We start from the raw sequence: 10,485 nt of genomic DNA, 5'->3' as shown, positions 1-10,485 counted from the left end.
TTCTCTTTAGGATAAGCACTCTCAAATATCATTACTCATAAACCGGGGGAGGGCTGGGTTTCCACTCGCATCAGTTACTTTCTCTCCTCCTAGAAAATCTTGCAGCCGCTAGAATTTTGGGCCCCTTTGCTAGGAGGCAATTAACAAATTGCATTTTTACTATCGAAGCTGAGAAAGAGTGGCCCTTGCCCTGCCGGCACGCTTCCGACGCGTCGCCCTGGCCTGAAGATGTCTACGGTCGGGTTCGCGCCCGGTGGTCACCTAAGGCTTCCAGAGCGCCGGAGCCGGTGTACAGGACCTGCTCCTCCAGGGTCCCCATCTGGGTCTCCAGCTGTCCTTCCTCTCTACTTTCTTCTCGCGGCACACCCCTCTGGGCCTCGTCTAAACGAAGGCACCGCTGGTCCGGAGTTGCACTTGTTCGCTCCCTCCTGGGCTCTGGCAGCGCTGCATCCCCGGGGCTGCTCCGGGTTCTGGCCAGATAGCAGAGTCAGAGTCGAGATGCATGTCCCCTGCGCCGGCCAAGGGTGCCGCTGGGGCTCGCGCCGAGTAGGCGAAGGCGGGGACCAGAGGCGCCCGAGGTGGCGCAACGCGCACAGGTGGCGCCCGGCCAGGCCAGGTTCGGGCAGGTGAGGCTAGGTGTGGTCGGGAAGGGGCGGGCGGACCGGCCCCACCCCGCCTCGGTTCAGCAAGTGGGCCAGCTTGTTGGGGCTCGCTTGGCAAGGGGACGCGGGGACTAGGGGCGCGGACGCAGGTACGGGAGGATGCGGCTGCGGGGACCTGGGGGCGCAGGGCTAGGGCAGCAGGGCCGGCCCGCACGGCTTTCCTGGAAAGCGCTGCCCAGCGCCGCGGCGATGCCCTCGCTGTGGAGAGAAATCTTCTTGGAGTCGCTGCTGGGTAAGCTGAAGTGCCTCGCCGCGCGTTTGCGGGTGCCAGCTCTCCGGGCCCTGTCCAGAGCCGCGGCGCTAGGCCAGGTTGGCTGAGTTCGGGTAGGAGGAAAAGGGCGCTCCGTGCCCAGAGTGGAGATGCTTATCTTCCCCTGGGAACTCTTCCTACTGAGGGGAATAAAGGAAAAGACCTAGACTGAAGTGTTCAAACTGAGTCTGCGAGGCGCCCGCAGAAGACGCCGTCGCCCGAGTTCCCAGCAGCTCTGGGATTGTGCCCAAGGAGCGCGAATTCCTCTCGTGTCGGCCTTGACCCCGCGAGGCCGGTATCGTCCCCAAAGACCCCCACCCGTGGCCTTTAAGTTTAACTTAATACAATTCAGTGCTGAACTTTAAAATTCAGAAGGAAAGGGGCACCTGTTTTCCCCAGGAGCTGTAGGTGAACACCCGGCGGCAGCTGCTGCCGTGAACTGGGCCCAGGACAAGTGGCCCTGGTGTGGGCTGCACACTTGGGTATTTGGCGAAAAGCATCGGACTCGAGTCTCATGTGCTCTCTCACCAGCTTTACAAAATCCCAAGGACAATTTTATTGGTGTAATTCTGTCGGAGCTGTGTGAGTAATAAAATGAAAGTTCCCAGACAAACATTTGGGATATTGCTGGAATCCCAGGTTCATTACAAAACAAAGATCCCTCTGGTCTGGGTGGGGCGCCTTCCTGAGAACTTGATTTTCTGGGAGCTGGTAATTCTCAGGAGGGCTTCAGACTATTTTTTTTTTTTTTTCTGGCTTAGCCTGTATCTATAAGTTGGGAGATGTACAGTGCCTAGCATTCAATAAGTACCTCAGGTGCTAGTACTCAGTGCATTTGATCTCACTTAATCCTCCCAACAACTCTGAAGGGGTTGAAAGTTTTGCGGACTAAGAAGCGGAGTTGGAAAGTCAGTTGGTAGAAAGTCCCCACACCTGGTAGTTAGAGGGGCTACCTTTGGACCCAGGCTGCTTAGAGTTATGGCAACTCTGACATTTGCTACTTGTGTAACCTTAGGTACTCATTTATCTTTCTGAGTCTCAGCGTTTTGCTTGTTGTTTTGTTCTTGCTTAGTTAGTTTTTGCATTTATAAGAGGTGAGTGGAAATACTACCCATCTCATAGCATAGGGGGCTGTATAAGGAATGAGACAGATGCTCCGTGTTGAACACTTAGCACCAATCCTAGTGCGTGGCAAGTGCCCATAGCGTTAATTATCATCATTGCTCAAGATTATACAGTGGTTATTGGCAGAGGTGCAACTTACTTCAGATCTGGGTATTCCACTACCCTGCACTGCCTCCTAAGGATTGGACTGAAAATGTTCTACTCAAGGGAATGACTGCTGCCTCACTCAAGTGCTTTGGGTGTAGTCTGGGGTTGTAGGAGGGAGTCCTGCTGCTTACTGCCCTTTTGGACTCTCACAATATTTTTCATTATACAGGGGACAATGTAGGTAAGAAAATTTTGTCAGTCAGCGTCCTGATGGGAAGCCAAATTCAACTCAGATGGTCCAAATGAATAGGACTTAATAAAGAGATTGTCTACAGCCATATGGGCAAGGAAAAGGAACAAGCAAGGGATGCTGAGAGACTCATGGCAGCAAGAAGCCATCCTCTACCAGGGCCTGATGTGAGAGGGCGGGGGGGGGGGAATATGTACATTTCACCAGAAATTTCACTTCTGGGAATATATCCTACAGATATACTCAGAGTCATGCATTACATAGTGACATTTCACTAGGAAATTGCCATCACTTTTCTGTCCATCGGTCTCTTAAGGCACAACACAGTCAGTGCAGCGAGTTCTGTGAATCTCTACACAGGTGTAGTGCTCTTGTTTTGTTTCCTGTCAGTGGAAACAACTGGAACCCAGTTCAGGCCAGAGTCATAAAGAAGAATGGCCAGCCTGAGTGGCTGGAGTGGAGGGATAGGGCTATTGTTAGAAACAATGCCGAAGTTACACTTTCTCTCTTTAACTTTTTTTTTTGTAGGATATATTTCTTGGTCTCTCTACCATGACCTGGGACCGATGATCTATTACTTTCCTTTGCAAACACTAGAACTCACTGGGCTGGAAAGTTTTAGTATAGCGTTCCTTTCTCCAATATTTCTAACAATTACTCCTTTCTGGAAATTGGTTAACAAGAAGTGGATGCTAACCCTGCTGAGGATAATCACTGTCGGTAAGATTTAAAAGAGTTTCTTTAAGTTTTTTTGTTTTAGTTAAAAATCAAGTGAGATTATGTAGACTGTTCTTTGAATGCTAAATGTTTGAATTTAAAAAATCAAGTATTTCTCTTTCCCTTACCACTACCTTAGAAGAGCTTTAGTAATTGGAAGACTAGACTGAAAGTCGATGTGTTTTACATTTACAATGTTTTTGCCAGACTAGAAAGACCTAAAAATCATTGAAATGAGTAGAGGAAAGATACCTTAAAGAACTGATCAACTCTTGAATATATTGTGTTTTTCTTTCCAACTGTGACATAACACTCAGGAGCCATTTTAAAAAGTTTGTTAAATAATAATTCACAAGAAATGTGAAGATTATGATGACAAACACCACAATAAGCAGTCAAACAAGAAACTAGGAAAAATACTTGCAACTCTTTTAGCCAAAGGGCTAATTTCTGTAATATATAGAGTTCCCACAAACCAATAATAAAAAGAGACCAACAACTCAATAGAAAAGGGGGCACAGGATCTGATCAATTCACTGGAAAGGAAATACAATTAGTTTTAAAAATGGAAGCAAATGTATAGATCATAAATTATACACATACAGATATGCTTACCTATAGTTTGACAAGTAGATCAGCAAAGAATAGTCTGACTGCACTGTGCAGTAAGAGTGGGGAAACAGGCACTCATACATTGCTGGTGCGTGTCCATTGGCACAACCTCTATGGAGAATAATTTAGTAGTATTATCAAAATTACAAATAAGCACATTTCACCAGAAATTCTACTTCTAGAAATATATCCTGCAAATATACTCACAGTCATGTGTTGCATAGCGACATTTCACTATGACACTGCCATCGCTTTTCTGAAGGCACAACACAGTCAGTGCACTGACTTCTGTGGATCCCCACAAAGGTATAGAGCTCTTGTTTTGTTTTGTGTCAGTAAAGATGAAGTCTTGCTATGTTGCTCAGCTGGTCTCGAACTCCTGAGCTTAAGCCATTCTCCCTGGCCTCCCACAGTGCTGAGATCATAGGTGTGAGCCACTGCTCATGGCCTAGAGCTCTTGTTTTTTAAACAACTCAGACTCAGAAGGATAGTGGTAAAAACTCCTGAAAAGTGTGCCCTTTACAAAGTTGGTGTCCATAGGAATTGGAAGACGTGTCAAATGGTCTTGAAATTTTCAGCTCCAGAAATAACAAATGAAGTTTCCTATCCTGAACTGAGTATATAGTAATTGATTTCAACTGGCATTGACTTACAGTATCCTTCCATGACCCACCATAGCTCTGAGTCTTGCAAGATTCATTTTCTTATCACACTTCAGGTTGATTTTATGGGAGTGATCTCATAGGTAGTAATTTCTTGTTACCTTTGGTGCTGCCTATGTGGACTTTACCTATACATCCACAGACTGAGTGGAAACTGGGATAGTTTCCATTACTTCAATCCATTTTTGGCCCAGTAACTTCTGGTGACTGTGGGATGTGATATAAAATAAGTTTGGGGTAGATATTCTATTTTATTTCTATGCTTCCTGTTCCCTTTTCACTTTCTTCCTCCGTGAAAACCTATCACCTTGAGCAGAAGTAGAATTATATTTGGAAATATGAAATAGGTAGGGAACATTACTCAGAGTTGAGGAGGAAGTGGCCATTCTCTGCTAAATGCTGCTCCAGGTGACCATTGAGCTTTGTTTTTGCTAAACAGAGGCTGAAGTAAGCCATGATTTGCTTTAAAACTCCCTTCAAATGCTTCTTAGGGATAAGAAACAACTTTGTTTTTAGAGTCCTGAGATATTCTCATATAAATACAGAGAGGGTCTGAGCGTTACATGCCATCTCACTTCTGGCACCTCAGATATTCAAGGTTAATTACTGTGTAAGTAACCATTAAACCAGTTCATACTCCTATCAATTTAGATTATTTTTGACCCACCAGGTTGGCTATAATCAAAAAAGACAGACAATAATAAGTGTTGGCAAGGATGTGGAGAAATTGGAACTTTCACACATTACTGGTAGAGATGTAAGAAATGTAAAATGGCGCAGCTGCTTTGGCAAAGTGTGACAGAAGCAGTTATCATATGATCTAACAACTCTATTCCTTGGTATATACCCAAGAAAAATGGAAACATCTGTTCAGACATAAACTTGTACACAAATCTTCATAGCTGCATTATTCATGAGAGCCACAAAATGGAAACAACCTAAATGCCCATCAACTGACACATGGATAAACATACTGTAGTATATACATGCAATGGAATATTATGTAGCTATGAGAAGTAATGAAACACTGATACATGCTACAACCTGGATGCACCCTGAAAACATTATGGTAAGAGAAAGAAGGCAGTCACAAAAGGCCACATATTGTACAATTTAATATGAAATGTCCAGAATAGGAAAAATTAGTAGAGACAGAAAATAGATTAGTGGTTGCCAGAGGCTAGGGGATGTGGAGAGAAGGGAATGAGAAGTGACCTGCTAATGGGGATGTGGCTTCTTCTTGGGGTGATGAAATTTTTCTGGAATTTGATAGTGGTGATTGTTGCACAACTTTATGAGTATACTAAAAATCATTGAATTGTATATTTTAACATGGTGACTTTTATGATATGTGAATTGTATTTCAATAAAAATTTTAAATACATATATAAAATTATACACCAACTATGTCTTCCTGAGTATAAAGATGGTATCAGATAACATTCATCAAATGCAGATTATGGAGTTCCAATCCATGCTTGCCAAAACTGCTTAGCTCTCCCTATTTTGTTTGTAGGCAGCATAGCCTCCTTCCAGGCTCCAAATGCCAAACTTCGACTGATGGTTCTTGCACTTGGGGTATCTTCCTCGCTGATAGTGCAAGCTGTGACTTGGTGGTCAGGAAGTCATTTGCAAAGGTATGGTTAATGTTTCATGTACTTATAGACAAACAAGTATAGTCAGTTACCAAAGGGAAACCTGGGGCCAGGAGTTCCAGGTTATAGTTTTTACCTTCCATATGGCCTTGTTGAAGTCTCCTTTTTTCCTTTTCCCAAAACAAGGACATGAACACTTGCCATCAATCTCAATAAGGTTTTGAAAATTAAAGAATTATAGCAAGTTGCTTAAGTTGCTATATAGAGGCTAAGTCACATTCATTATTGCAGATTACCAACAAGACTATTTCAGCTACTTATTCTATGAAACTGTGAAATTCATGATGGACATAGTACATTGAGTCCACATAAAAAGTGTTTAAAAATACTTTTGCACTTACAGATACCTCAGAATTTGGGGATTCGTTTTAGGACAGATTGTTCTTGTTGTTCTACGCATATGGTACACTTCACTAAACCCAATCTGGAGTTATCAGATGTCCAACAAAGTGATACTGACATTAACTGCCATAGCCACACTCGATCGTATTGGCACAGGTAATATAGTAACTTTGGAATTTTCTCTTTTGCAGAGCTTACATTTCCTGTGTGAATGTTCCACATCTTGGAAAGAAAATCTATAAAAGTAATCTTTCTGCATTATATCTATATTTCAGCTTTTTCTTCCTCTGAAATAATAATTCGTGCAACCAGTGGGCTATTTGCTAAGCAGCAGGCACATTTTCCTTGCCTGTACAGACAGAGGGTGAAAATAAAATACCGTCACTGGTTTGTAGCACCATGGCAGTGGGAGACGAGAACCAGGCCTTATACCCCAGCTCTCATTCGGCTCTGTCTTCCTCCTCCTTCCCCCTGGTCAGGGCTCTCTAGGATGGGATTCTCCATCCTCCACTTCCACACTGACCCCAGTACATCTGTAACACTAAGGAAAGTTTCTGTGACCTATAGCTGTCCCTGGAACTTCCTGTGTTTTTTTCTTCCAGAGGTCTGAAGCTCCAAATCTAAGACTTGAAAAGAAAGGAAACCTTGCATATGCATACCGACTTTCCAATCACCTGTATCTCCCAGGGGCCAGCTTTCTCTGAGACAGAAACATGCCCAGCTTGGAGTTTGTTTTATAAACCAACCCGAGACTCTTCTAAAAAGAAGGGAGAAGTGTTAGTGGATTCTAGTTAACTTGCTCCTAGCTTTTTGTGTAACTCTCAGTGAGTCACTGTTCTTCTGTAACTACAAGGTGAAATATCAAGATTAATGGAAGTTTAGAGGGTATTGGCTCACCACAAACAAAGTGCTTGTATAATTTCCCCTGTGCCCCCTAGTTTGGCATGAAATGAGAATAGAGGGAAATTATGTCAGTAAATTGACCACATGATATTAATAGTAGAAGACTTAGAACTCGGTCTGGTCCCCTAACATATGTTTTACATTCATATCTAGAGGCAGAGACTCGGGCAGCCCATTTCACAGGTACAGCCTGATAAAGATCTGAACTTCAGGGTACTGTTCACATTTCCTGACTTTTTTTCTATCTGGCCTCTGTTTTAAATGTATGTGACCCAGTTCCTGGCTGGCAGTCCCTTTCTCCATTTCTGCTCTGTGCCTGCCTTTATAAAACTGACTGTTCATCATGCACCTTCTCAGCCTATCTGAGCATATCAAGTATTTTTTGTAGTTTCCTTTGAAGATTTGTTGGGTCCTGTGTGGGGGTAGGGTCACCCACTGTCATACACTGCATTTCACTCAGCAAATTCAGTTTAGATGGCTCTTTTCCCTCAAAACTCTCTGCTGAGACCCCATGCCCCTGGTCTCCCTTCTGTCACTACCGCCCTCTCCCACTCCATCCCATCCCCACTGCTCTCAGCTCTGCCCCTCCTCCCTCTGATCCTGTTAATGTCAGAGAAGCTTTCTTGGGAAATTAGACTGCCAGCCGTACAGTCAGACCCTAAGACCTTCCTTCCATCCTGTAGAGGGCAGGATGGGGGTCACAAAGCGTCTGCCCAATAGGCTCTCTCTGTTTCTGTGAAGGAGTCCTCCTGCTGGCATCTTCTCCAGTTGTTACAGTTTTGTGTGTAAAGTCATTACTGTGATGAATTGGACCTCTTGGCTAAATAGTACCAAGGAGCTACACTGCCTAAGCTCTAATCCCAGGTTCCTAGGTTCTCTTTACTAGCTGCGTGAACTTGGAAAGGCTACCTGATCTCTCTGGGTCTGTTTTCTTGTTTTTGAGACTGAGTTTCACTCTTGTTGCCTGGGCTGGAGTGCAGTGTTGCGATCTCGGCTCACTGCAACCCCCACCTCCCAGGTTCAGGTGATTCTCCTGACTCTGCCTCCCGAGTAGCTGGGATTACAGGTGTCTGCTACTGTGCCTGGCTAACTTTTTATTTATTTATTTTTTGTGTGTTTTTAGTACAGACAGTTTTCACCATGTTGACCAGGCTGGTTTCAAACTCCTGACCTCAGGTGATCCACCCGCCTCGGCCTCCCAAAGTACAGGGATTACAGGCACGAGCCACTGCATCCTGCCCTGTTTTCTAATCTGTAAAATAGGATTAATAGTAGAGCCTACTTCATGAAGTTGTTGTGAAAGTTAAATGAGTTAATATAAAGTTAATATACAGGGCTCGGAAGAGGGGTTGGTGCACAGTGGCTACTCAGTCAATGCACTGCATCCACAGAGGGTTAGATGACAACCCTGTTCTTTGGGAGGAAGCAGCCTGTGTACTGGAAATGTTCCACTCAATTTTTACATTTGTTCCCGGACACTTTTTCTGCAATGCCTTAACTTCACATGAAGCAAATAATTTTCTGCATTTTCACCTGTTGAATTCCAAAATGCGTTTTCTGCCTTAAACCATTCCTTATCTGGCCTGCATGGAATTATCTCTCCCACTAAATAGCTGTCAGCATGTTTAGCTTTGTATTTTAGTTGCATGTCTCATCTCCTCTTCTGAAGTAAGCTTCTTGAAGCCAAATGCCATTTCTTCCTTAATGTCTGCTAACTATAGAGCGCAAATTTCCATATAACTAAACTTTTTCCATATATGTATTTTTAAATTCTAGATGGTGACTGCAGTAAACGTGAAGAAAAGAAGACTGGTGAGGCAGCCACGGGGATGGCCTCTAGACCCAACTGGCTCCTGGCAGGGGCTGCCTTTGGTAGCCTTGTGTTCCTCACCCACTGGGTTTTTGGAGAAGTCTCTCTTGTTTCCAGATGGGCAGTGAGTGGGCATCCGCATCCAGGGCCAGATCCTAACCCATTTGGGTGAGTTTGGGTTTGGAAGCAATCACAAAATTGGCAGTTATGCCTGGAGAAAGCAATGCCTCCTTTGTCAGACAGCTAGGTCTGTGCTAACCAGATATTTCATACCCACTCTCCCTAGATATCAGAATATGGCATGAAATTATTGTGTGCTCTGGAGAGAAGGGCACCGGAAGGGTCTTTTCCCCTGTGCAGAAGGATTGCTGAAAAGTAGATGTGGGAGGCCCAATGGTTGCTCACAGCTAAATAAGAGGTTTCCAGAGCTTCAGCATAGGCATCCCGAGGAATGCTTGCACAGAACATTCTCAGTGGCGGGAGAGGAGCAGCACTCCCTGGCCATTTCCTCCAGACCCTCTGGTTAAGGTTATGGGCATTTAGTAGGACAAGACCACAGTCCCCTGGGGAGACTAGGTTGACTGCCTGGGGCACAGATCTCTATTCTCAGCGAAGGAGGGCAGCCCCAGGAGATCCCTGCATCTTCTGGTACTTTCTTGTTCCAGCCGTGGGACACACAGGGAGTTAGTCTGGAGTCAAGTGTTGGTCCTTGTGTTTTGTCCTTATTAACCCTCTCTCTACTCTTCCTGACACATCATTTCTCTTGTAACTGGCTCCATCTCTTCTTGCAAAAAAATTGGAGAAACTCTTAAAAGATCTGCCTCTGATAACTTTTCTCTCTTGTAGTGCTCATTTCTTACCATTGAAGGCATGCAGCTGCCTACTGGATCTTTCCCCAGCAGGGATCTGGGCATATCCCACAGGCTTGTCAACCTCAGCCTGTCCAAATCTGAACTCAGTATTTCCCAGTCCTCCATGCATGTTCTTCTTCCCCCATGCCCAGGTCCACTTTGTCTGTCCACCTCATTATCCAAACCCGAAACCAAGAGTTCGCCCAGAATTCTCCATCTTCCTCATTTTCTCCAACTCAGTTCTGTGACTTCTTTTAGATTAAACCCTTCCTCTCTATCCCTAAGCACATCTGCCTTAGTGGAGTCCTCACCATTTTTTCATTCAGGCTATTACTGTTGTCTCCTAATTGTCTCTCTTTAGCGGAATCTTCTCCACATGGCTCCAGAATGATCTCTGTAAAATGCAAATCTGATTCCACCACTCCTTTACTTATAAGCTCTCAGCAGTTTGCCCCACAATACACAGGGAAAATACTGCCCCCAATTCTCCCACATGAGACAGGATCTGGCCCCTCTACTTACCTTTCCAAATGCGTTCTAATCTTATCCTCCTGCTTCA

General features: G+C 44.6%; 1 protein-coding gene across 5 annotated transcripts in view; it reads left to right on the top strand.

Annotated features, from left to right (window-relative positions):
* Positions 1 to 695: 695 nt before the first annotated feature.
* Positions 696 to 10,485, top strand: part of LOC105464787 (cell wall biogenesis 43 C-terminal homolog) — a 140,913-nt gene continuing 131,123 nt past the window's right edge. For 2 of the 5 annotated variants that reach the window (XM_071093609.1, XM_071093608.1), the window contains exons 1-5: positions 702 to 894; positions 2,903 to 3,094; positions 5,882 to 6,002; positions 6,364 to 6,518; positions 9,042 to 9,243. In XM_071093609.1, coding sequence (XP_070949710.1) covers positions 762 to 894; positions 2,903 to 3,094; positions 5,882 to 6,002; positions 6,364 to 6,518; positions 9,042 to 9,243 — 803 coding nt within the window. In that variant the 5' untranslated portion in view covers positions 702 to 761. Of the gene's footprint in view, positions 895 to 2,902; positions 3,095 to 5,881; positions 6,003 to 6,363; positions 6,519 to 9,041; positions 9,244 to 10,485 lie in introns of all 5 variants that reach the window. The other 3 variants (XM_011712848.3, XM_071093607.1, XM_011712846.3) reach the window with 3 other exon arrangements.

Source organism: Macaca nemestrina, chromosome 3, assembly GCF_043159975.1.
Source record: "Macaca nemestrina isolate mMacNem1 chromosome 3, mMacNem.hap1, whole genome shotgun sequence".
In the NCBI taxonomy this organism is placed as follows: Eukaryota; Metazoa; Chordata; class Mammalia; order Primates; family Cercopithecidae; genus Macaca; species Macaca nemestrina.
Note: the sequence above shows the minus strand (reverse complement) of the source record. Positions and strands in the feature narration are given on the sequence as shown.